Source organism: Lygodium microphyllum, chromosome 16, assembly GCF_053477565.2.
Source record: "Lygodium microphyllum isolate KBCC chromosome 16, Lygodium_microphyllum_v1.1.10, whole genome shotgun sequence".
Taxonomy (NCBI): domain Eukaryota; kingdom Viridiplantae; phylum Streptophyta; class Polypodiopsida; order Schizaeales; family Lygodiaceae; genus Lygodium; species Lygodium microphyllum.
This window is the reverse complement of record NC_141150.1, coordinates 144,238,533-144,266,298: the sequence shown is the minus strand read 5'-3', so window position 1 is coordinate 144,266,298 and position 27,766 is coordinate 144,238,533. Positions and strand designations below refer to the sequence as shown.

The 27,766-nt window shown below is 44.4% G+C and overlaps 1 protein-coding gene across 3 annotated transcripts in view; it reads right to left on the bottom strand.

The window, feature by feature from the left end:
• TERT (telomerase reverse transcriptase) overlaps positions 1 to 27,766 on the bottom strand; it is a 129,758-nt gene that overhangs the window by 68,844 nt on the left and 33,148 nt on the right. The window contains exons 2-3 of one of the 3 annotated variants that reach the window (XM_087696518.1): positions 12,609 to 12,686; positions 12,389 to 12,508 (exon numbers count right to left, since the gene is read on the bottom strand). In XM_087696518.1, coding sequence (XP_087552644.1) covers positions 12,389 to 12,508; positions 12,609 to 12,686 — 198 coding nt within the window. Of the gene's footprint in view, positions 1 to 12,388; positions 12,511 to 12,608; positions 12,687 to 27,766 lie in introns of those variants that run through there. The other 2 variants (XM_087696519.1, XM_087696520.1) reach the window with 2 other exon arrangements.

The following is a 27,766-nucleotide window of genomic DNA, read 5'->3' as shown; positions in this document are numbered from 1 at the left end:
TAGAGGACGATCAGTTGATGCTGGAAAGAGTGAGGCTGGCTCTTGACGTTTTTTGCTTTGCAACGGGAGCGAAAATCAATTGGCAAACGTCAGTTGGTTTCCTCACAGACCCAGACTCCAGCACGGAGTGGGGCGTCCACCTGGGATTTAGATGGGTGAGCAGAGGACAGACCGTCCGATACCTAGGGTTCAAGGTGGGACTCGACACCACTCCTGCCCAGCAATTCCTTCATGTCCTTGATTCTATTCGGAGGAAATTGACCTACTAGAGCACGGTTCGCCTCTCACTAGCCAGTCGAGCCCTGGTGGTTAACCAGGTCCTCCTGGCGACGGCCTGGTACATCGCCTCGTGTTGGTGCTTCTCCTCATCATGCGTAGGGCAACTTCGCCACCTAGTGCGGAATTTCCTTTGGTCTGGGTCTGAAAGCTCCGAGGACTCCAGGGCCAAGGTGGTGTGGGCGACCATCATACGACATCGATCAAAGGGAGGGCTTGGGATCATAGACCCGGAGTATCAGAGTATGGCCCTGAGGCTTGGCGGTAAGTGGGGGCCGTCCCTAAGATGGATCTTCACGTCAGCCCAGATCACCCCCCTCCCACCAGATCATCTTTCCTTCGCAGCCTACTCCGCGTGTGGCAGGGCCTTCGTAAGGCCCTAATCTAGAGCCCTGCAGGTTGCCAGGAGGAAATAGACTGTCAGCCGGTGATCTAGAACCTCCAGGTCAAAGATCAGGAAGGGCCACAAATAGGTGAGCGCCCCCACATCCAGTGGGCTGGGTGGGAGGCCGGCCCGGCTCGTTCCATCAAGACATGGCGAGAGGTGTACAGGATGGCGGACGAGGTGTTGCAGCGAGTATCAGGTTGCCCGAGAGGAGTGGAGTTGAGAAGAAGAGAGATAGACGCAGTAATACCTCGAGAGTGGCTTGCCCCCCCAATACGAGAGCCGATAGAGCCCGCGGAGGTATGGGCAGCTAGGTTCTCACCAGCAGGTATCGCTCTTCAGGTGGCAGGTAGAGTGGGTGGCGCCCCACAGGGAACCTTCTTCGCCGTTCAGGAGGGGGGGCGTCTGGCCCTTGACAGAGGGCATCAGGATGAGGGGATTGCCACCCTTTCGTGGAGAAGGATTCGGGTGGTAGGTCTTCAAGGGAAGACTTGGCAATTGGACCCCTATGTTTTCTGGAAGGAGCTCAAGGAGTGGCGCCTTTGGATCTGGGAGGGCATACCACTTGATGAGCTGGAGTGGGATCTAGGAGAGTGGCTATGGCCGGCCTCTGCGGTCACCAAAAAGCCACCCAGGTTCCTAGAGTACACTGCCAGGATTGGCAAACATGTACTGATGCAGGAGGATATGGACTGGGCGCCGTCACGCAGCAGGCACTGGGCGGAGCACAGCATCATAGAGCCCTTCCGACGGACCTTCTGGCGCCGCCTATGGGATAGCTGGAGGCCGAGGAGGGTGTCGTATTTTTTATGGCTAGTGGCACATGGAGGCTTAGCGGTGGGAAGCTAGCTTGCCCAGATGCACGAGGAGGGAGGTTGTAAGCGCTGCACACAACAGCCTCTGGAAACCCCAAAGCACTACCTTTGGTCTTGTGAGGAGGCGCAGCTCGTGTGGAAAGGAGCATGCCGTATCCTTCGACGTATAGCGCCCAGCCTTGGGTGTATCTCATGGGGAGCTTTCTGTTGGCAGGCAGTCAACCAGGGCCGTCACCTTTTATATGAGGCCAAGATGCAGGACACGATATTCATGATCAAGGCAGGGTCATACGCAGTGGTCGGTTTGGAGGCTCTACCCATTCGCCAGGTACTGGAGCCCACAGCAGACCGCTCGGAGGTATAGGGAGTCTTACTGGATGGCATATTTGGAAGGCGTGATACCAGGTGGCCTTCGGCAGAGAGAGACTTTCAGCACATGCGACCTCCATCATCCATTCCCTCCGCGGCCGATGGGATCAGGTGCAAGGCGAGTCCAGGGCTCGTCGAGAGCTCCGTAGTCACTTCATGTATACCTAGGGGGGCCAGGGTCTATTCTTTGTGATATACGCAAGCAGCCCCATTTGACGATATATCCCCCCCCCCCAATGGCTTCTTGCCCCTATCCCCCCTAGACCGCCTTGAGAGGCTTGTATACATGATGTACTAGTGACTTTGCTTCAGCTCCAGCTAGTCTATTGAGCATGAGCACTTTGTTGTAATCAGCTTTTTGAGTAATATAATCAGCCACATTTTACTTGCAAAAAAAAAATACAGCACTTGTGCCTCTGAGCAATTTTGGTAAAAAGTATGTGGCATTGTCATTGTCATGGCTCCCTTTTATAGGATGTTACATTGAGCCTTCTTGTTTACCTCTTGAGAGTAGCATTGGTAGAGGCATGTGCATACACAATGATTAAAAAGACAGTGTACCATGTTCTAGAGATAGCAAAGAGGAGATAGGCATGGATGCATAAGCCCATCCATGGTTTTGTAGCATTGTTACATCCGGCCTAGAAGTCACCTATGATCATGGACGATAGAGACCTCTATTCGAACCAGCTTGCATATTTGACTCGTGTGGTCCCTTGGATGGCTACAATGCAATGCTAGAGGAGCTAGGATGCCATACAAATTAAAGAGAGCATGTGGCTTTTGCTTCTCCCACTTGTTGGAGAAAACAGTCACTTGCAAAGCCTCTATTTTGGTGGCAAAACTTTGGATACCTAGTGTTTTTCAGGGAGAAATTTCAGCATTACCTTTTGTCAACATATTTCGAGTTATATATAGACAATGAGGCTCTGTCCTTCCTAATGAACAAAGCCGATGTGAAAGGAAAAATGATTAGGTGGCTACTCCTATTCTAGGAGTTTAACTTTGAAGCGGTAACAAAGCCCACTTGCTCTGATGTATTGGTCGATAATCTATTGCAGTTCCCTCAATGCAAAGAGGAGAAGCAAGATGATCCTGATCTCCTTAATGCTTCTTTGTTTCTAGTGGAGACTATAACCCCATGGTATTCAGACATTGCCAATCTCTTAACTACACAACAATACCCTCCTGACATCTCTAGCAGAGAAAAGAATAAGCTTCTATTAGAATCACCCCCTACACCCTACTAGGTGGTGCACTATACCAAGAAAGGCAAGGATGAAATGTTACAAAGATGTGTTGCAAGAGACAAAATCGGGATCGTCCATAAATCTTGCCATAACAAGCCATGTAGCAAACACTTCGCAAGAGAAACAACAGTCAAGAAAGCTCTACTTGCAAGATACTAGTGGCCGACCTTACATAAGGATGCCTATGACTATTGCAAGCACTGTGACACATCTCAATGAATGGAAAAGCCTACCAAAACCAATGACATGCCGTGTTACAACCGATCCTTTCTTTTAAGCCGTTTGAGAAATGGGATATCAACATCATTAAATCTATCGACCCTCCCACCAGAAGGAAACAAAACTGCTACATCCTAGTCTATGCGGACTATGTGACATAGTGGTACGAAGCCAAAGCCTGAAGCGAGATGGTAGAAATAGTGTGGCCCGGTTCCTATATGATAATATCATTACTCGCTTTGGTAGTCCCTTGGAGCTAGTAAGTGATCGAGACATCCACTTCCTAAATAAGATCATGAAAGAGCTGACAGAGATCAACAAGATCAGGCATTGCAAGTCCACACCTTACTACCCTAGAGCCAATGGCCAATTAAAAACGATATTTGAGGGAAATGGGGAAACGGAAACAAAAACGAAAACGGCAATTTTCGAGGAGGGGGAAACGGAAACACCACATCATTAGGGGAGAGAGAGAGAATGATCTTAGAGCCCGGGTGCTTAGATGTTATAGCATAGATTACAAGTTTCATACTCAAAATCAAGGCTTTCTAATTTTCAAGTTTTGAAAGAGTTCTACAAAGGCATAAGCTCAAACATAATTCATATGCTAATTGCAAAGAAGAAACAATTCTGAATACCAATAATGCAAACAAGAAGTGATTGATCGAGTTGTAGACATCTTCCAATCTGATCTCACCGTGTGAAGTTTGGTCGTGCCATGCAGCCCACGAAGTCCCATGGAAAGTTTAAACACAACACTATTTAAAATGGAACATTTAAAATGTTTCTCTATTAAAAACAAAACATAAAAAATGGTTACTATTCAAAACATCTAGACAAGTTGAGAGACACTTAAACAAAACATTTAGATGAAACATAAAAACAATCACATTTAGGACCGCAAAAAATGGAAAACATCACATTAACAAGACCTTTAAATGTTTAATAAAAACATTTCAGCTATGTTGCGAAATCAGTCAGCCTGAAATGTTTCCCTCGGGAAAATGCCACATGGCAACAATTTCCCCAGAGGGGAAACCTTTCACTAGCGGAAACGCCTTTCCGGCTTGTCTCCTCACGTTTCGGGTCCTCCCAAGGGGCGTTTCGGGGAATTCCCTGCTTCTATGACGCAAACTCCCTCCCTCCCTCCCTCTTTTTTTTTTCGTAAAAGGTAATTGTATTAATTACGAAAAAAATGTACAAGTTTACTTGATTACAAGATACACGATGACACTAAGCCATCATGTGTAAAGGCCCAGTACTAAACTACAAAAGAGTTACAAAAGTCATGGCAAAGACGCAGAGGAAATTGCCATATGCCAGGGAAGTAAGTCCTCCCGAGGGAGTAAGCCAGAGTGCCGAATCAGATCTATCTGCCAATGCAAGAGACCTTTAAGCCTCACAATATGTGCCGGGACATTAGAGGCCGAATCAAAAAGAAAGGCATTCCGAGTGGTCCAATTGCTTCACCGTGACTCTTGTGCTCAACAGCACACAAGACATCCCACTGATTCTCATGCAATACAGTCCACGTGGCATGTTGCTTATGGCGAGAACAAATGCCTCGCACATTCCACGTGGCTATCTTCATGTGTATTCAAAAGAAAATCAGGAACGAGGCACAGCTTACCTCGATTTACCCTTTTGTGCTAGAATGTCAAGGACTCCCTCATCCAAAAAATCAGCTATCACGGCAAAAGAGTTTTGACAGCCGGCTTTAGAGGTAGACAGAATATCCACTGTCTTGGGGGTGGAGCGGGGATAACAACGATTCCATGGGGTAATCACATTACCTCTAGTATCAAAAGCCAACTTAGCAGGTGGGCCCTTTGGACCGTCCGAATATACTTTCCTAGTAGATTGATTACGAGGTGCAGAAGAAACCATAGGATGAGCAAGATGCTCTGAAGACAACATCTCTTTCCAGCGCATATAAGTGCGCATGGAATCTTATGAAGCATTAGGCCCAGTATCCGCCAGGCCAGCATCAAACCTTTTACCTTTTTTTGCACGTACATCCACCCAGCCATTGCCACGGCAATCCAAACCCGAAACATGTTGTTTACCTTTATCCAAAACTTTAGGTGGCTGGGTGACATCCTACGACGGAGCATCACACACCATATCTTCCATGGCAATGCAACATGCTCAACATCTGAAGTCTGTTGCTTCTCTGGGCATTCGGCCATAAAATGCCCCAATTTTCCACACGAAAAGCAATGTCCTGCAAAGTTGCCCCATTTCAAACGAAAGTGCAAAGGATGCATGCCAGAGCAATTAAGGCATAACCAAGCAAGCCTTTTCCTAGCAGTGTCCCATAACATACACAAACGGTTACGATTCATGGCCCTTAGGCTCGGGGGGACCAGAATAGTGCCCACAGCGGCCATGGCATCCTTTAACAATGGCCAATAGACAGCCAGACAATTTTCCACTTCAACCCACACAAGGCATTCACGTTGAAGCAGGCGCTGAAAATCTGCCATTGAGCACCATGGCACAACATGGACCAAACGGCGATCAAAGAACAATGGCAGTTTAGACAAGAGATCAGCACGGTGCTTCTCAAATTTCAACAGCACCTCATAGAAGCCTTGGGGCCCAACAAAAATCTCCTCAACACACTCCCCTTGTAGTAGATTGTGTAGCCACTGGCGAATATCGAAAAGCACAGGGATCCTGCCAGTGAAGAAGAGCATACCAGCAAGGTCATAAAACACCGAAAATAAGCACAATACATTTTTCGGGTCCACCGTGGCTTCCAGCACATCTTCAATTCCAGAGTTAGAAAAAGCTTCATGATTATGTTGGACATAATCGCCAAGCAGAGTGTTGGCAAATTCCAGCAAATGCTCCCAATCAACATCCTGAGAATCCACAGAATCAGAGGCAACCTAAGCATAAGAACGTTCCTGATGATCCATTGTCACTTCCGAAGTATGCTTTGTGCATTTGCCCGCAAGCTGGAAATCAGGACCAAGGGGCATCTCCTCTGTGCAATGAACCATATCCTCTGGTTCCTCTGTATCAGAATCCGAACCAAGGGCTGCCACCGTTTGGTCGATAAAAGCCATATCCAGACCAGCCATGTTGAATCACCACTTGTGCAGGTCAGAGGCAGAACCAGGAGCTCAGGCGGCAGGCAGCTGAGATGCAAACGGGTGGCTCACAGATCGCAGTCCCACAGGAGCACAGCGTTACGCACGCAGGCCTTCATCACACGAGCAGCACACGCGCAGGCGCAAACTCGCACTCTCTCTCTCTCGCTCGCGAACCAAGGCAACCCCAGAAGGAAGGTCGCAACCAGTAAGCAGTAGGGGTCGACGCGTAGTCACAGGACGACCAGCGCGTGGAAAATGGACAGAACGGGACCCGGCAGACGCCTGAGGGGAGAACTCAGGCAGGGCGCAGCTCTCTCTGACAGGCGACGGCAGGGTTAGGGGGATTAACAGGCGACAGCAGGGTTAGGGTTAACAGGCGATGCAAGGCGGACAGGCGACGGCCCACAGGGCCCAGATCTGACGGCGGCAGGGACCCTGACACACAGGGCTGACGAGCGACGACCACATGCAGGACGCGCAGGTCAGACGACCGGCGGAATCCACCATCGTGTGCTCTCTCTCCATCACACTTCTCTCTCTCTCTCTCTCTCTCTCTCTCTCTCTCTCTCTCTCTCTCTCTCTCTCTCTCTCTCTCTCTCTCTCTCTCTCTCTCTCTCTCTCTCTCTCTCTCTCTCTCTCTATATATATATATATATATATATATATATATATATATATATATATATATATATATATATATATATATATATATATATATATATATATATATATATATATATAAAACAAGTAATTTATATTATATCAAATGACCAAAAGAGTACAAAGCCACGTGACTAAAAAAGTACAAAAGTCATGACAATGAAGCAACTGAGATTGCCATATGCCAAGGAACCAAGTCCTCCCTGGAAAGAAGATCGGTCTGTTGAATAAGATCCAATCACCAATGTAGGAGACCCTTCAACCTAGCAAGATGCCTCTAAACGCCAACAGCAAAATCAAAAAAAAAAAAGCATTCCAAGTGACACAATTGTGCCAACGGCCCCAAAATCAAAGAAAAGAAAAGAAAATCTTCATATGTGGTTGTGCCAAAATGAGACATTTGGGCCTTGCAAAGACCCAATCAAAAGGGCACAATAGCGTGTCGACCACAACCCTCCAAATATTAGACAAAAGGATCCAAATTTTCCAAGTCAAAGGGCAGGAAAGAAATTGGTGGCAAGAAGATTCCATACTGGTGAGACAAAAGAAGTAATTGCCATTGGAGATTCAGCATTTTGAAAGCACTGAAGCAACGGGAAGCCCACCAACCACCACACCCCAATGGAAAACTTTATCTATGTGCGCATTGTTAAGGACAGTTTAGACAAAACACACCTATTGATCATAGATGCAGCTTGTGCCTTTGGCTTGCCATCTTTGAGTATTACTAAGGCCTTGCCAATTGGGCATTGGCTCTTTCATGATATAAGACCTTTACTTTAAGCTTCCCATATTTTTGGCTCTTGAGACATTACCCTTTAGAATTTTTTGGGAGTAAATACTTATTTTTGCAGTATCAGCTCTGCTCTTACTATATAATGCACCTAGGAAGTGGGGCAGCAAGGACCAGATCGTAGAGGAAGTGGCACAGGTCCTAGTTGAGTCGAGCAGTATCTGCCAAGAGGCAGCCCTATAGGCCAGACAGCAAGGCTGGGAGGAGGAGAGAGCACTCCCGCGGGACGTAGTTGCCACGCAGAGATTACTACAGGAGGCACCAGGTGACCCCATCCTCCACGCACAGGAGGTGGCACAGGTCCTAGCTGAGTCGAGCAGTATCTGCCAAGAGGCAGCCCTATAGGCCAGACAGCAAGGCTGGGAGGAGGAGAGAGCACTCCCGCGGGACGTAGTAGCCACGCAGAGATTACTACAAGAGGCACCAGGTGACCCCATCCTCCACGCACAGGAGGTGTGTACACGAGGTGACCCCATCCTCCACGCACAGGAGGTGTGTACACGAGCAGCCATCGCCGGCCTAGACAGCAGGCACTCGGAGTTCTCATTCTACACCTTAACAGCCTTTTGGGCGTGGAAGGAGGACACAATGTGCAAGGAGTTTTTCTAGGTACATCAGTCCTGCACCTCACGAGAGCAAATACGCATCCTTCAAGATCAGTATGGGAGGATTCACTCTAGCGCAGACAAGGTGATGGAGATTGCCACTAACTACTACAGATGCCTTTTCCAGTAGGAGATAGCCTCAGCCAGAGGACAACGATGCAGACAGCACGTCTGGGATCACATCCCGTCCCTCGTCACAGAGGAGTAGGACACTCCCTCCTAGACCCCTTCATAGAGAAGGAATTAGAGGAGGCTTTCCACACAGGATGGGCAGAAATGCCCGCGAGAGGATGGCCTCTCTAAGGCCTTCTTCACCACCTACTGGGAGGTAGTGAAGAACCTCTTATTGCTAGCTTTCTAGGAGATTTTCAGCTCAGGACAGATGCCAGGGAGTCTATCGGCAGGTCTTATCACTCTCCTCCCCAAAGGGGGAGACCGGTAGGAGCTATCCCAATGGAGACCAATCACCCTGTTGTCAGTAGCCTATAAGGCACTGGCAAAGATGATTGGTAGGCGACTCCGACCCATGCTTCCAAACATCATTCATGACACACATACAAGCTTTATCTGGGATAGGAGCATCCTAGACAATGTTTTTATACCTTCTTTGAGGCAACAGAGTGGGCCCAACACAATGGTCAGGGATTGACTGTACTACTCCTGGACTTCGAGCAAGCCTATGATAGGGTGGACTGGGACTTCTTGGACAGCACCATGGTGAGGTTGGGCTTCCCCCAAGCATGGATCCGCGAGGTCTCCACACTTTACAAATCGGCTACCAGCAAGGTTCTCATAGGTGGCAAGCGAGGGGAGGAGTTTCGACTAGAGAGATTAGTACAGCAGGGCTGCCCACTGGCCCCATATCTATTCCTACTCTTTGCAGAGGCAATGTCTCACTTCCTCAGATCACGTGTGAGCGGGTTATGCAGCCTCCGACTACCGGTGAGAGAGGAGACAGAGCTATTAAACTCAGAGTATGCAGATGATACAGCACTTAACATAGAGGACGATGAGTTGATACTAGAGAGAGAGAGACTAGCTCTCGAGGTATTCTGTACTGCAGCGGGAGCGAAAATCAACTAGCGAAATTGGTTTCCTTTCAGACCCGGACTCTAGCAGGGAGTGGGGCGTCCATTTGGGATTTAGATTGGTGAGCAGAGGACAAACCATATGTTACCTAGGGTTCCAAGTGGGACTCGACATCACTCCCACCTAGCAATTTCTTCCAGTCCTCGACTCTATTCAAAGGAAACTAACCTACTAGAGTACTACTCGCCTTTCCCTAGCGAGCCAAGCCCTGGTGGTTAACCAAGTCCTCCTAGCGACAGCTTGGTACATCGCCTCATGTTGATGCTTTTCCTCATCCTGTGTAGTTCAGCTTCGTCGCCTAGTGTGGAATTTCCTCTGGGCTAGATCAAATAATTCCAGGGACTCTCGGGCCAAGGTGGCATGGCGACCATCATCCGGCATCGGTCAAAGGGAGGGCTTGGGATCATAGACCCAGAGTATCAGAGTCTGGCCCTTTTGGGCAAGCTAGTACTCTGCGATCTCACACCAAGAGGGAAAACCTGGAAGGTCCTACTACAAGAGGGTCTCCGGGAGTGTAAACCAAGGATTGGCGACAATTGGAGACCAACCTTGAGATGGATCTTCACGACGGCCCAGATCACGCCCCCCAGATCCCCCTTCCCGCAGCTTACTTCATGTGTGGCAGGGTCTCCATAAGGCCCTAGTTCAGAGTCCCCCGGGCTGCTAGGAGGAGATAGACCGCCAGCCGGTGATTTGGAACCCCCAGGTCAAAGATCAAGAGGGGGTACTGATTGGCGAGCGCCCCCACATCTAGTGGGCTGGTTGGGAGGCCGGCCTGGCTCGCACCATCAAGACCTGGCGGGAGGTGTACACGATGATGGACACAAAGGTGTTGCAGCGGGTATCAAGTTGCCAGAGAGGAGTTGAGTTGAGAAGAAGAGAGATTGACGTAGCAATACCTCAAGAGTGGCTTGGCCACCCGATACAAGAGCCGGTAGAGCCCGCGGAGGTATGGGCTACTAAGTTTTCACCAATAGGTATCCCCCTACAGCTGGCAGGTAGAGTGGGCGGCGCCCCACATGGGACCTTCACTATACAGGAGGGGGGGGGCATCTGGCCCTTGACAGAGGGCAACAAGATGAGGGGATAGTTGTCCTTTCGTGGAGGAGGATTTGGGTGCTTGGCCTTCAGGGGAAGACATGGCGGCTGGACCCCTATGTTTTCAACTTTTCTGGGAGGAGCTCTGAGAGTGACACTTCTAGATTTGGGAGGACAAGTCACTTGATGAGCTGGAGTGGGATCCAGGAGAGTGGCTATGGCCGGCCACTGCGGTCGCCAAGAAGCCACCGAGGTTCCTGGAGTACACTGCCAGGATTGGCAGACACGTACTCATGAAGGAGGACATGGACTAGGCGCCGCCGCGTCGCAGGTATTGGGCAGAGCACAGCATCCCAGATGCTTTCCGACGGACTTTCTAGCACCGCCTATGGGACAACTAGAGGTCAAGGAGGGTATCGTATTTCTTATGGCTAGTGACACATGGAGGCCTGGTGGTGGGGAGTTGGTTAGCCTAGATGCAGCAGGATGGAGGGTGTAAACGCTGAACATAACAACTTCTAGAAACTCCAAAGCACTGCCTTTAGTCGTGTGAGGCGGCGCAACTTGTGTGAAGAGGAGCATGCCACATCCTTCATCGTATAGCACCCAGCCTTGGATGTATCTCATGGGGAGCTTTCTGCTCGTAGGTAATCACGCAGGACAGTCACCTTCTATATGAGGTTGGGATGCAGGACACGATATTCTTTATTGAGGCGTGCGCAATGGTTGTCTTAGAAGCCCTACCCATCCGCCAAGTACTAGAGCCCACAGTAGACCACTCTGAGGTACGGGAGATCGCAGGGAGCCTCACTGGATGGTATATTAGGAAGGCGCAATGTCAGGAGGTTTTTGGCAAGGAGAGACTTTGTGTACAGGCAACTTTAGCAAAGCTCTGGACCTCCACCATCCACTCCCTTCGCGACTAATGGGACTGATGAAATGAAAACGGAGCTCCTGACAAGCTCGAGACTCACCCTACACCTGGTCCCATCGGTTGCGAGCTCATCAGGAGCTCCGTTTTCATTTCATGCGCAGTTGGGGCGGCCAGGACCTGTTTTTCGTGATGCAGGTAGGCAGCCCAAATGGCGATTACCCCCCCCCCCCCCTCCATGGCTACTTGCCCCCTTCCCCCCTAGACCACCCTGAAAGGCTTGTATACTTGATATATCTGTGACTCTGCATCAGGTCCCGCTATCTGTTGAGCATGATCACTTCTTTGTATTCATGGGTTTTTTCTTAAGTAATATAATTAGCCACACTTTATTTGCAAAAAATATATATAATGCACCATTCATTTTGTTTTTAATAGTGCAATATAATGTTTAGAGTGCGCATGTAGAGTGTCATCAAATAATTGGGAAGTTGTTATTTGGAAAATTCCTAAATTTACCTATTTTGAAATGTCCCCTTTCCTCACCATTCCCAAGATGAGGCCTCCCATTCCTAGTAGCTATGGTCATCTGTCATTTCTCCTTGAGGTGTTGCCTCCTAGTCTGGAATTACTACTGCATTCATCTTAGTCTGGCATCTAGTCTCTGCTCCCAAAGTTGAAGTTTCATCCATCCCTGTATGCATAGTATAGTGCCCTCCCCTTTTTTGTCTTCATTCAAACAACAGTGTTGTCACTTCTTATCCCTCAACATCCATTTCCAAATTTGAGGATTAAGGTATGCTTTCAAAATCTAAATCCTGTCTGAAACCTTGTACTGTTCTGACAAAGAAAATGGGAACAGCATAGACAGTCTGTGTAAACAGAGAGCTCTGAGCAAATGATTTAATAGTGCGTACCCTAGAGTGAAATATTTTCCATGGTTGCAGATTTAATAATGCAACAGCTGTGTTGTCAAAGGCACAATCTAAGCCTGTAGGTCCAGTCCTCCCAGTCTCCATAGCAGACCTTGGTCGGGGCTACACCACTTACAAGTAATAAAAATTAGAAGTTCCCTGATCCAAGACCAGATAGAGCTTTACATTATGATAGTTTCTTACATAGAACTGAGAAGTGCACCTGCTGAAAGCCGAAGCACAGCACGCTTGAACCATTCCTTTCTTGACGGAATTGAAGTTGTATAACCCTCTCAATAACCTGCAGAAATAAATGTAATTTCTCATAACCTTCCCAATACCTTGTATACAAACAAATACTATCAATAGAAGTCCACCAAAAGGTTGTTAACTCACATCTTGAAAATAAATACCAAGAATTGGCACATTCAAGTGAAATATAATGAACAAATAAGAGCTTGAGATCTAGAACATCCAGTACTCTCTGTGCTAATTGTTGACAATGCGCGCACACAGATCAAAGAGAATTGTCGAGATGGCCTCGCACAAGATCCAATTACACCTTCCTCACTTGTCCCTCAAACAGTCCGCAGGCACTCATTAGATTGCCTACTTGAGCATCAGGCAACAGTACTCTTGACAATCTGTTCTGTCAAGCCTGATTGAGACCAATCCAATGTCAGCTCAAACTAAAATGCATCCAGGTAAAGCAATAACACTGGAGGATAATCTGCCATGTCACCTTCCATCCATTTCGCATCTATAAATGAGTAATTCTGAGACTTCACCAAGTAGCATCTGGAAACTTTACCTCTCACTTTCCTTTCCTTATGTGCCAATATTTGCACTAGAACCAAGACTTCATCATGTTCCACAACCTCAGGTTGAACCTCATCAAATACATCCTTTGGCACATCCCCATGGGAAGGTCTTGACAGCTTGACATGAAAGGTATTATGTATCTTCCAATATTCAAGCAATTTCAGCCTACAAGCCAAATCATTGATCTTTTTCAACATTTGAAATGGCCCATGATAGAAATATTCAGCTTGTGATACAAATGCTCCTTGCCTTTCATCTTTTTCAGCCTTGCTTTTCTCAAAGTGTAGAAGCATCCGATCACCCTCTACAAATTCATGTCTATGGTGATCAGCCACCCTCTTTTTGCTTACCTTGAGATCTTTGAAGTGCCTATTTCACCTTCTAATAAGTACCATCCATGCTTCACACATATCAGCCTCACAGATATTATGCTTAGTCTAGAAGCTAGTTCAAACCTTCTACCACCTTCCACAATCTCAAGCAAAGCTTTGCCAATAGAGTTATAAACTGCACTGTTGTATGCAAATTTATCGCAAATTCTGTTCCCATTGTGCTTTATGCTCCAGTACATAATATCTCAAAAGATCCAAGATTGTGGAATCTACTTCGTCTGACTATCCATCTATCTACGGATGGAAAGAAGATGAGAATTTTCTATAGTGCCAATATTCTCAAACAAGCCCTTCCAACACAAAGTTGACATGCATGGATTCATGTCACTTACTATGGACTCTAGTATACCCTAATACTTGAATATCTACTGCATAAATACACATACTAGATTATCAACCTTGATTTTCTTTCAAACAAGGATAAAATACGCATGTTTGCTAAACATGCAAATGAAAGTCCGAAGCATCATGTCAATAGGTGTCCTCAGAGATCAAAGATGAGAATCCATAGCAATACTATGCCAAGACCTATCGAGAATAAGCAAAGAATGGTAACTATCACAAAGACGTGAAATTTGAATGCTTTGCTTAGCGTTTGATTAATTTAATAATCAAATGTGCAAATGTGAGATGCACATGTGATGTGTGAGCAAGTTATTTCACAGTAGTGGGCCAATAAAATACGCATGTTTGCTAAACATGCAAATGAAAGCCCGAATGCATCATGTCAATAGGTGTCCTTAGAGATCAAAGATGAGAATCCATAGCAATACTATGCCAAGACCTATCGAGAATAAGCAAAGAATGGTAACTATCACAAAGACGTGAAATTTGAATGCTTTGCTTAGCGTTTGATTAATTTAATAATCAAATGTGCAAATGTGAGATGCACATGTGATGTGCAAGCAACTTATTTCACGGTAGTTGGCCAAGGACCCCAAAATATAAGCCACTGCCAAAGGCAAAAGTTGTAACAAGTTATGTTTCGTAGGTCCTAGGTGGTTTTTGGTGTCAGATATTGACCTAGAATACTTTAATTAGCCATAAGTGTCCGTTGGCAACACTAGAGACTTGGCATCAATTAACTAATTCGTGCCAATCTAAGGTTAATCAGTGCTCCGAGATACTAGGGGGGAAATTCGTAGCCAGTTTAATTGTTGGCTAGTTAGATTATTTTTCTTTGCACAGAAATAATTATTAAATTAATTTTCAAAATTTATGTTTTAAAAATTAATTCAATGGGCCAGATAATGCCCGAAATTTTGTTTAGAAGGCTGCCACTTAGCAAAACTTGGCCATGCAAGTTTGGAAAAGCTACATTGGGACTGAAGACAAAAGAAAGTCTCATTTTTTCATTTTGCAGCTGTTGGGAAGAGTTGTTGGACTGTTGTTGCTTGCTTTTGGGGCCATTTCCCTGCCATTGGAGACCATTTTGGTAAAGGCGATTGCATATTCTTGGCTAAAGGAAGCTAGCGATTGTGGCTAATGCATCTCCCCCAAAGACTACAACGTCTGATGCTCCCTTCCCTATAGGTGAATCCATTTGGGGCTTGAAAAACGGGTTAACAACTCAATTTCACCGAATTCTCAAAATCTCTGATTTTTCTCTCTTTACAGCATTCTCCAACCATTTTCCAGCTTACAACAATCCAACCGACCATTGGGGGTAGAGATTTTGGTGAATCTTTGCTGTAAACCCTAATTTAGAGTGAAAATTTAGGATTTGACAACTACCTCGAGAAGTGTACCCAAATTTGAAGGCTTTGGATATGAATTTTCAGAGCTGAAATCAATGTATTTCAGGAGGATTTAAGAGGCCAACCAATTAGCATTGAATTAGGGGCTAATTTATTTCCAAGGAGCATGAGTAAAAGCCAATCCCCTACCAAATCAAGGGGCAATTTGATTTCAAGGCTTGCTCATCATTTATGACAATAAGAGACACTTGGATTAGTGGAGGTTGAAGAATCCCAATTGTACTCCATCCATTTGTAATGAAAGTTAAAGAAATACCACAAGGGACACCAAGGTTTGGGGCAATCAAGTGTCGATTGTCCAACATTAAGTGGTAAAGTGTGTATTTTCATTTTATGTGATTTTGCTTCTTGCTGTAATTAAGTGTTAATCAGGTCATTGCCACCCTTTCGAAGAAGGAAGGCTGATTTCAAGGTTCCATTGCCAAGATATCATCAAATCCTTTGAACTGGTGGGTCCAAGGCACCTGGTTGAAAGTCAAAAGCTTTACTCAACTGTTGAAATTGTTCTCAGCTAGCTACTGAGCATTTACAACAAGATGTCTTCATACAATGAAATGGGATCAAGCAGTGATAATGTCTATGTCTCTCGGTCTCTTAGAGGACCTATCTTAGAGGCTCTTAAGATCCAATTTTGAAATTGAGTCTCTCGGTCTTTTAAAGGCTCAACTTTAAAATATATGCCAAGAAAGAGAGTCAAGACCCATCCTAAGGACCAATTTTAAAATTAAGCCTCCTGGTCTCTTAGAGGTTCAATTTCAAAATGGATCCTAAGAAAAGGGACGTAAGAGACATCTTAAAGTCCACCTTTGAAATTGAACCACCCAATCTCTTAGAGACTCTATGTTAAAATAATTTTGAAGAAAAGAGGGGCAAGAGCCATCTTAAGGCCCAATTTTGAAATCGAATCTCTCAGTCTCTTAAAGGCTCAATGTTTGAAATTGAGTCTCTCAATCACTTAAAGGCTCTTTATTAAAATGAATCCTAAAAAAAGAGGGAAAAGGGCCATCTTAAGGTCCAATCTTAAAATTTAGCCTCCCTATCTCTTAGAGGCTCAATATTAAAATGGACCCTACGAAAAGTGAGATAAGAGCCATCTTAAAGCTCAATTTTAAAATTGAGCCTCCTAGTCTCTTAGAGGATCAATTTTAAAGTGGATCCTAAGAAAGAAGTGGTAAGACTAAGAAAAGAGAAGAAGAGCCATCTTAAGACCCAATTTTGAAATAAACTCTCTTGGTCTGTTAAAGGCTCAATTTTAAAATAGACCCTACGAAAAGTGAGATAAGAGGCATGTTAAAGCTCAATTTTGAAATTGAACCTCCCCGTCTCTTAGAGGATGGGTAGACCCTATAAACGTGCTCCACATCGTAAGAAACTCATAGCGGCAAATAAATGTTTAATTTGTGAGCAAAAGGAACACATGGCAAGGAGCTGTCGGATGTCCTAATAAACGACAAGTAGATAGGGCTAAAAACAAGGAAGATACAAAAGGGAAGAGACCCATAACTTCAACAAAATAGGGTGCTTAATGTGGTCAGTGATCAGCCCAATGATGATGCTACACTCGCAAGGTTATTACTAAAGCTTGGGCAAGAAAGAAAGTCTCACATACACTAATGACAATGGAAGTGGCTAACATTGTATTGGGAGCAAGATTTTTGGAATGATCCCAAGATTATTCTAAGGATTTGCACACCCATACTTAAGATCCTTTGTCTTGTTGATAGAGAAGGAGCCATGTTGGGGCTTTGATGTGAGATGACAAATAGAATGATTGACAAAAACGAATTCCACAGAAAGAGGGGATGCTACTAGGTTGCAAGAGATTGAAGGTCTTTATGTAGACAAATGGGATACGATGCATTCACACTTACATGTTGCAACCTTAGTGTTGCATCCTATATGGAGATATATGGAGAGCAAAGAATCTCAATGATGACTGTCATGAGGACATGAAGCTTTATCGCTTTGCTTAGCACTTGACTAAAAGTTAATCAAATGTGCAAATGTGACTTGAACCAAAGAGACGCAAGTTAATAATTTCACAATGTGGAACCCAAGACCTCGAAATATCAATTGATACCTAAGGCAAAAGTTGTAACAGGTTACGTCTAAGAGGTACTAGGTGGTACCTCGTGTCAGATTTTAGCCTAGACCAATTTATTAGCCACTAATATCAATAGCGACATTAGAAACTAGGCCTTAACTAATTAATTAATACTGGTCTAAGGGCTAATAACTACTTAGGGATCCTCGAAAGACAAATTGCCCTAGCCAATTTACTTATTGACTGGTGAAATAAATTTTCCAAACACTAGAAATTTAATAAAGATTTGCAACCACCAGGGGCCGTCCCTAAAGCAAGTGACAACAGTTTGGGGCCCTTCAAGAGCAGGTGAAAGCAACCCAAGGTCCTTCTAGTGCATGTAACAACATGCAAGAGGGCGCAACAGTCTTTCTTGTGGTCATAAGCTATAGATGACAATTTCAATGGCTGTTTAAGCAAGGCACCACCAATTTTTCAACATTTCTCACGATAAAACTCTCAAATTTCTCTCTCTATACATTCTCCCTCATCCCCCAACCATCTCTCAAGTTATCTCAACAAAATCCAGCCATTAGAGTTATCAGATGTGAAAATATTGAAAAATCTCTACTGTAAAATCTAATTTACAGTAAAAATTAGGCTTTGACAACCACCTCGGGATGCATACTCAAAATTGAGGGCTTAGAACTTGAATTCCAACAATTAAAATTGAGGAATTTCGGGGAGATGCAAGAGGCCAACCAACCAATATTAATTTTTGGGGCCGAATTTGTCTTTCAAGGAGCAAGGTAAAGGCCGATCCCCAAGTAACCAAGAGGCAAATTGGTTTGGAGGCTTGTTGGTCAATTTTAACAGCAAGTGGCACTTAAGTTAGTGGAGGAGGTCAGAGGATCTCAGTTGGACTCCATCCATTTGTAATAAAAGTTAAAGGAATACCGCAAGGAACGCTAATTTTTGGGCCAACAGGTTGTCCATTGTGTTGTGCTAAGAATTGCTCTTAGCCACTTAAACAACCCCAAAACATGCTTATTTTAGGCTTATTTTAGCCAAAACCCTAAAACGGGGAGCGGATCAAGAGAGTTAAGTGGGAGAGGATAGATCTAGAACCCTAATTTTCTATAAATTGGCAGCCAACCCTCCACTCTTCCCCCAATCTCATTTTTGCAAGTTTCAGGTGTTATCAACTTGCTGCCCACACCCCGTTCGCAGAGGACATCTCAACCCTTGCTGTCCATCACTGTTCCCTACAGTCTAGCGCCTATTTCCAGCCCCTCCACACGCTGATTGCTGCTGTTTCTGCCTGGCAACTTATTGTTGATCATTTGCACTGCTGTCGTACAACCTGCCACGTCAGCAAACTGCTGCGTTTGCAGGCCCCAGCTGCCGCCCTGATAGTTTTCTCTCCTACTGCAATCGCTGCAGTTTTTCTCTCTCCTACAAGCTGTCATGCCTACATTTTTTGTCTTTCTCTCTCCTACAAGCTGTCCTGCCGGCATTTTTAGTCTTTCTCTCTCCTCACTGTTGTCTGCATCAGATCCAGCTTCTCACTGCTGCGTTTTCTAGTGTTCGACATCCAGAGGTTGCCTTGCTGCGATTCGGGATCCATTTGGAGTACGACACACTCTCTTACACATTACCCCTGCCCTGATCCTTTAGATACAGGAGTTCGAGGTATAGTATTCATTCACTGCATAGTGTGTTTGCTGCATGAGCATCGTATTATTAATAGTCATATCATTTCATTATTCACTGTGTTCGTTGTCTCTGAGTTACCCTAACCCTAACCCTAACTGTGTTCTTTCATCAGTCTGTGCTTTGTCGTACGGTTTTTGTTTATGCTTCTGTGTTAGGGTATTTTCTTTACATGGTATCAGAGCTTGGTGTCAGTTGAGAAGTAGACGATTGATTGTTAAGCTAAAAAGATGGATTACAAACTTAAAACCTTCAATAGCTTTTTAAACAACCCTAAAACTCAAAAATTGCCCAGCTTTATTAAAAATTACTTAAGTATCTATGTTCCATAAGCAAATAGCCAAACTTTCGAAGGATCTACATTTAAAAATAGAAGGCTGCCCAACCACTTGAGTTCAAGCCTATTTTGCAAATTCTCCTATACTTGGTGCCTTGTTCCACTATTGTGTACACCCCTCCACAAACGAATATCTCCATTTGCAGAGCAATCAATCAACAGAGCGCCCTATTCAACCTCCATCCACTGCTGTGTTTACTGTTCATGCCAGCAGATATGCCAGTTCATGTGTGAGTCTATGGATGTTTCCCTAGACTGGGCACAATTAGATATTTTAGGTATTTTATATTTGTCATTTCCATGGTGATTTTAGGCATTTATTGCTGGCCAACCAGCATTTAACGTTGGTCGACCTGATCATATTGATTGCACATTTCTGGCCTATTTTTTCAAGCACTCCCTCCTCTTGTGTCATTGTAGGATTGTCACGAACATGATTGTAGTGATTTTTTTTCATGTAATCTTCTAGTATGTCCTTGTTTTATTTTTTCGTGATTTCTTTTGCTGCAGATCTGCCTTTTGAGTTTTCTGATGCTAATTGGACTGTTGAGACTATTTTTCCAGCCTGGGCGACCATCTACTAAGCCAAAACAGCTTCAGGTTGGGCTTTGCTCCTGTCTGGTGATCAGCCATCTGAGGTGTGCTGGAGCTGATTTCTTTTGCTGCAGATCTGCCTTTTGAGTTTTCTGATGCTAATTGGACTGTTGAGACTATGTTTCCAGCCTGGGCGACCATCTACTGAGCCAAAACGGCCTGTTTCTGCCCTGCTCAACCTACATTTTGCCTGCAACAATCTGAGTTTACTGTTCTTGACCTGTTACGGGGTTGAGCCAGCCTGTTTAACCTGCTGTACAGATGCATTTACTGCTTACTTTGTCTATGTTTTTGCTTCAAATGTCTCTGTTTCCAAGTTTCTGACCCTTTGAAGGCTAGGCAACAGTATTTTCAGGCCTCTTGCTGCTACCAACTCTTTGTTTGATTTTTGCCTAGCTCCGTTTGGTCTAATTTCTCCTAATCTCTCTGATCAGCCTCTGTGATTTACTGCTCACCTTTAGAGAGGGTTCTTGTGTATCCAATTGTTGTGTTTCTCTACACCACACTTTGTGTACTGTGGGTTCTTGTGTATCTGATTTTTGTGTTTCTCTACACCACACTTTGTGTACTGTAGACCCATTGTCTGTGTGTTTCTTTACTACTTGAACTCTTGAAACTCTTGTGAGTTTGTATTTTTTGGCACACATCTATCGCTCAAGATCTCTTGCCTCTACTCGTCTTCTCTCTATCTCCCTTATCATGGCTCGTCCGCCTTCTCATACTAATGCTCAGCATGCAGCCATTGTTTCCTCATCTATGAGTGTTATGTTGGATACTTCTTGTATTGAGATTCAAGCCTCGGTGAGGATGTTCTCTCTTGGTACTCCAAATGTTCCAGTTTCAAAGAGGGGTGATATATAAAAGAAAAAGAAGTCTCAATTGCATTATTGTTGCAAGAAGGGACATCTTTGGAAGGACTGCAGGACATTAGCAGCTTTACAGATGGAGAAGACACGGATGGTGACAACGGGTGATGACTCTCTCGATGAGTCTCCCTCCTCTACAGATCTAGGTTTAGTCTCCTGCCATGTGGCCCTGGCAATGGCTGCAAGGGCCTCCCTTCCAGCTTGCTAATACAGGTGATGCAAGACATCCCTCACAAGTCTCTAGTGCCAGAGAGGGAGCGTAAGAGGGTGGTGAGATGGGGCACTTGTGCCTCATCCATACACATGTACAAGTGCACAAGATCCAAAGAGGGTTTTCCCTAACACATCGCCCACTTTGGCGGTCTATCCAAAGGCAAACACTTTGGCAACGTGGCCAAAAGGCGAGGAATCCATGGTCATTTATGCGCTATGGCATTGGTGGCAAGATGGTCACGTGCAATTTTAGAGGCATTATTGACAGACATAGAGAATCGTTAAGATTCTTCACTATTTCAGGCATTGGTATGATCGACACAAATATCGGGTTCTCTCCAAGGCACCTTGGTAGTGGCTTGCACACCCACTCCTTAGGTATCCATAGTTCTATCTGATAGACATTGTTGGATGTACTACAATGGCTTATTATCATTGTATATTTTATTGTACTAGATCACCCATGATCCGAGAGAGGGTGTTAGCGGATATATCAATTCATGTGTGAGTTTGTGCAAGTTCCACTGGGTTGGGCATAGTTAGATATTTTAGGTATTTTATATTTGTCATTTTCATGGTGATTTAGGCATGTATTGCTGACTGATCAGCATTTAATGCTGGCTGACCTAATCATATCCATGGCATATTTCTAACCTATTTATTTAGGCACTCTCTCCTCCTGTGTCATTCATTGTGTCACTTACATACTTCCATAGCAAGCACCGGTGGAGAGAGGGAGCCAGTACAGCTGGTGACTCACGATGTTTCTGTCTTGTCTCATGTCTTGGTATATGGATTCCATTTCCCGAGCATCTTTTTCTTTCTAAGTTTTTGTATAGTGTTCTTCTTTCCTTTGCAGTGTTTCTTCTTTTCTCTTCAGTCTTGTGTTACAGTTTTCTATGCTTCCATTGTTGCATCCACTTCTCACAGTTCACGCCTTGTTTCAGCCTGTCTAGACCTACCGCACACTTGGAAAATGCCAGATATCTTGTGTTTACTACACAGACTATCTGTACAGCTGCTGATGTCAGCAGCCATTGCCTAGCCTCCAGGACCTGGTGTTTTCAGCCTACCACCCTACTTCTAGTCTGCCTCCAAGAGTTGTTTCTTGTATCATAGCTGCTATGTACTTTACCAAAATCAATCTATATCAATTTAGTCTTGCATTTTTGGGACAATGTAGCCTGCACTGTTGTCTACTGCCATTTACAGCAGCTGATCGCTGCACTAAGGCTACATGTTGTGATTCAAGATCTGCTCATCTCTAACCCAGTCCATTTTGAGACAACGGTTCACTCTTGCATAGAGTGTTACTATATCTATTCTTCTCTTACTCCAAGTTACTCTTTATCTTTGAGTCCTACTATTCATTGTGTTTTGTCGTACACATTGTGTTATATCCCATGCTCAAATATTTCTTTACATGGTATTAGAGCCAAGTACTCGCTAAAGAAACCTAAACCTTGATCTCAAAGCTCTATAGCAGAGACGAGAAAGAACTCTAAAGGAGGGAAGATGGCTTCCAACACATCCACACCACTTTAATCTCCTAAACAACCTTCGCCAAGAGCCGAACAAGAGTGGTTGGTACCCACAACTAGCTCCCAAAGATTTCGACATAGGAGGAGAATCATCTTACTACTATGGACAATTATATCCATATGAGATCTCACACACCAAACACGATTTGATCCTCATGCATCAAGCCCAACAACTTATTGAAGGTAACACATTGATTATCTCCGTTGACATTCTATATACAAATCTGAAGATCTTGCAAGGTTGTCGAAGCCTCCAATTGAGATGGGGCCCCTAATTGGAGATAGAGACACTAAGTACATACCATCCTCCATAACTCCTCCTCCTACTCTAATGCCAAATACACAAGTTCATACTTATGTTTCCACTTCTATTGCTAGTACTTCTATACAAGATTTTGGAAATAATCAAGAAGAAGGTAACATCCACTCTGTCCACACTAGTCTAAGTCCTGAAGAGGACAGATCCTTGTATGTAAATACAAGAAGAGGTGCTTATAAGGAAAAATCAGATAACTCTTCTTCAATTTTTCCTTCATCAAGTTTTGCATCATCTAGTCGTTTTGATTTTGGTGTTTCATCTGCATATATTCCATCTTGTACATTCCAATGTCCTTCACAATCTCAATCTACTCCATCACTTCAATCCCTTCTACAACACATTTTCGAATCCCACACATCCCACCCTTCTCTTCCACTGCTTCTATACCTTTGTTCACACCCTCATTCACAGCAACATTCACAATTCCACTTGTTCAACCACACACCACACTAGGGGAATCTTCAAACATAGGCACATCCTTTCCCTTTAGGTTCTCTGCTTTTGCACAACCAGGTGGCCAAGGTGCACTAATGGCAGTGGTCTATCCCCCAAAAGAAGCATCCATGCGAACCTACACACAAAGGTATCCCACCCATGTGTCTCAAGCCCCACTGTACTTTCCCATCTCCCAGGTGGCCACACAATTTGCCAACATGTCATTACCAAGTGGCCCAACTTATACATTTTCTGCATTTGGACCACACACGAGTTAGTCACCTCCTTTGGGACACATACCTACAATCACCATGCTAGTTGTATCCCATACCACCCACTTATCCCCCACCTCATACAGCTATCCATCCATCTACATCACCCAAACATGTGTTTACAAATAGGACTCATTTCAACGGGTCTAGCTTTAGAACTTGCTCTAATTTGATGCAACATGTCTTGGATTCCAAAGGCTTGTGGGAACTTGTTCATGGGCAAAAATCCCAGCTTGACCCATGTTGGTTCTCATACGAGGTAATTCGCTCTCCTTGAGTTGAAGTAGGGCCATGTGCACGAGTTTCATTCACAACTTTAACAATTTGGCCTTGCATTTGAGCGTTGGGCACATCTAGTCGACGACTACATGGCCACGAACTCCAAGAGTTTAAAATCACTAAGAGGGATGATTTGATTGATAAGAGGATGAATATCAGCAATTACTCGCTCAGTTCGCTACAACTAGCTTACCCAAGTCAGCCACCAACGATCAAGTCAATTTGTTCATGAACAAATTACCCAAAAATATTTCAATTTTATCCAACAAGTTATTTGACAATCCCAATTACCAACTTTCTATAAGTTCGAATGCCAACTTATACGTTTTGCAAGGTTGTTCCATCAATTTCATAAACTGATTTTCCATATTCAAAGGGAGCCTTGGCTTCCCAAAACGTGAAGCAAGGAGATGGAAAGTCCAACACCAAGATTGAGGCAAGTAATGAGGAGCAAAGTAACTCCCCTCTAGGAATGGTAGGGGGTTGGCAAACTATCCCTAAGAGAGATAGGTACATTCAACATTGCCAAAACACCAGTCATTTTGATAATATGTGTCGCTCAAAGGCCACAAGTAATCTACCCAAGGCTTGACCCTCTTTTACACCAGAAACTCAAGCACATCGAGCAAGGGTACTTTTGCCCCCTCTCACCCCCCAAAAAAGAACAAGGAGAGGGGTTCATTCTCCACCCCAACACGGTACCCCCATAAATCAAAGGAGATCCATTGGACACATGGCTTCTGGACCAACCCCCCAGGCGACCACCATTATACCAAAGGAGTTATCCAATTGATCCACCAATACTACTACTTTGGACTTTGGTCCTCAAGCACTCCTTGTCTACCTTGAGGATAGACTGGATGTATCCTCTACTCTTTCTAGTTGCTATCTACATCTTGTGTGCAACCAGAAGCAGCTCAGTCCACTTTTCTCAGAGACCCTTCAATCCAACTAATCGTCAAGCCTTGCTCCAGTTTAGATGCCATTGATACTGATTGCAGTCCTACCATTCTTTCCACCTACATATTTTCATTGCATATGTACTCTTACTTTCCTACATCTTTAGCTTACATACCTATTGATAGTGAGAATCCCTCCAAACCCAACGCAAATCACACACACCTTTCAAAACACCTAAAAGCACTTTTCATTGAAGTTGAGGTATGTATGTCTTATGGCCCCATGTGGGTTTTTTTTTTTTTTTTTGGCTCCTTACATGTATTTTCAATTTGGCACTAACCCTCTCAAAACCTATCGATTTAATCGAAGCAAAGACTTGGATCACCCTCTAGACCAACGTGGAGTCTTCTTCTCCATAGGCCAAGTTATTGCCTTCCTTCAGGCTCCCTTCGAGACCATCAATTTCACTCATAGGCCAATATTCTTCTCTTGGTGCTTACAAGAGTTGACCACCATTCTTTCAATGACATTTGCACTTTGTACCATCATCCACTTGCACCTTGATGTCATGATTGTAAAAGGTCACTGATGTAAGTGAACGATTCCCCTATAAGGGCGCTACCCGAGTGGCACTCTTGCATAGCATTTTGTTTGAGCATGACATTTTGCATTACTCCATGCATTGGTACTCTATTTTTGGGAATGCAACACTTTGGATGAGGGGAAAACCTGTCTTTTTGCAAGCACCCATCCAAGGCTCTTTTCCTTCATCACAAAGTGTCTTGGGTCCACCATATTTGTGGCAACTCATATGGCAATCTCTGTGGTAGGACCTCTATGGCAGCTCTCATCACGCACTTCTATATATTTCCTCATCACTGACACCCTAGACGAGTGGTTGGGATAGCTTTCTATTTTGTGATGTTGGATCCAACCGTCCTTCTTTCCCCCATGGGCACAGTAATAAATTACCCAAAGAAAAAAAAAAGATAGTCCAAAAGCAATTTCATCACCTTTGCAATTCTTGGTAAGCCACTCGCCGACCGATGAGCGCCTAGCTTTGCGCCTCAAAGGCAATGTTAAGCTAAACACATGCATTACAAACTTAAAACCTCAATTAGCTCTTTAAACAGTCGGAAAACTCAAACATTACCAAACTTTATTTAAAATTACCAAAAGTGTATGTGTCCCTTAAGCAAACACCTAAACTTTGGGAGGATCAACATCTATAAATATGAGACTGCCCAGCCACTTGAGTAACGAGTTCAACCCTATTTTGCTATTTCTCCTATAGTTGGCACCCTGTTCCACTGCTGTCTACACCCCTCCTCTAGCAGATATCTCACCTCATGGTGCTGTCCATCAGGCATATGCTCTGTTCAACCTCTATCCACTGCTGCATGTGGCAGAGTAGAAGCAGGGTGGAAGCTGCTGGCAGAAAACACAGGTCTTGGAAGCTGGGCGACAGGGTTGCCGATGTCAACAGCTGTCTATACAGCTGTTGACATCGGCAACCCTGTCGCCCAGCTTCCAAGACCTGTGTTTTCTGCCAGCAGCTTCCACCCTGCTTCTACTCTGCCTCTGGGAGTCGTTTCCTATATCATAGTTGCTATATACTTCACCAGATTAGTTTACATCAGATTCAGCCCTTCATTTTTGGTACAGTGCAGCCTGCACTGCTGTCTACTGCCATTTACAGCAGCTGATCACTGCAGTAAGGCGGTCTACTGTGATTTGCAATGCATCCAAAGTATGGCACACTCTAGTTCTCACCAGTCCATTCAGAGAGATGGAGGTTCGAGGTTTTGTATTCAAACTTGCATAGTGTGTTTATTGCATTCATTCTCCAAGTTGCACTTCACCATTCTACCATTCTATCATTGTGTTTTCTTGTACGGTTTGTGTTGTCTCCTACGCTTCAAGTATTTCTTTACAGTGATTAGTTGGTAGTCACCAATGTCAAGTGTCCACCAACTGCAGTCTATATAGCCATGTTGCTTTTTGATGTTTGAGTTTTCAGTCTCCACTTTTGAGTACCCAATATCTACCATGTAGTTGGCATGCCTCTAGTATATATGATTGTCTTGTTGGCTTGATATTAGTTGCTTCTACATTGACTCAGGCATCAATATTGTAATTTGTACATTGTGCACTTTGGTTCTCTGCACATATCCTTTGGTTTGCAAATTGGCACATGGTATCTATCATCTAAAAGTTGACCCCCTCTAAATTCCCCTCCGAGAGAGAGGGAATCAAAAAACTCGTGAATGGCAATCCCTAGTAATTTAAGGAAGTGTCCACCGAGGGTGCCAAAGAAGGTATAGGCTGTCTGCTGTGATTTGGAATCCGTTCAAAGTATGACACGCTCTCCAATTCATCTCTGCCCCAATCCAATCTGAGACACGGAGATTAGAGGTTTTGTATTCACTCTTGCATAGCATGTTTACTTCATTCATTCCTTTCTTACTCTTGAGTTTCTCTTCACCTATGAGTTCTATTGTTCTATCATTGTGTTTTCTCATACAATTTGTGTTATCTCCTGTGCTCGAGTACTACTTTACAGTGACCAGTTGGTAGTCACTAATGCCTGGCATCCACTAACTGTAGCCTATATAGGCATGTTACTTTTGGATGTTAAGAGTTTTCAATCTTCGCTTTTAAGTACCCAATATCTACTATGTAGTTGGCATGCCTCTAGTATCTATGACTGTCTTGTTGGCTTGATATTAGTGGCTTTTATATTGACTCGAACATCATAATTGTAATTTGTACAATGCACTTTTGTTCTCTACACATATCCTTTCGTTTGGAAATTGACACATGGTATCTGTCATCTGAAAGTTGTTTTCGAGATCCTTATAAGTTAATACTCATTTATTTTATTTCTCGTAATTTGGTTGAAATACGTTCAAAAAATA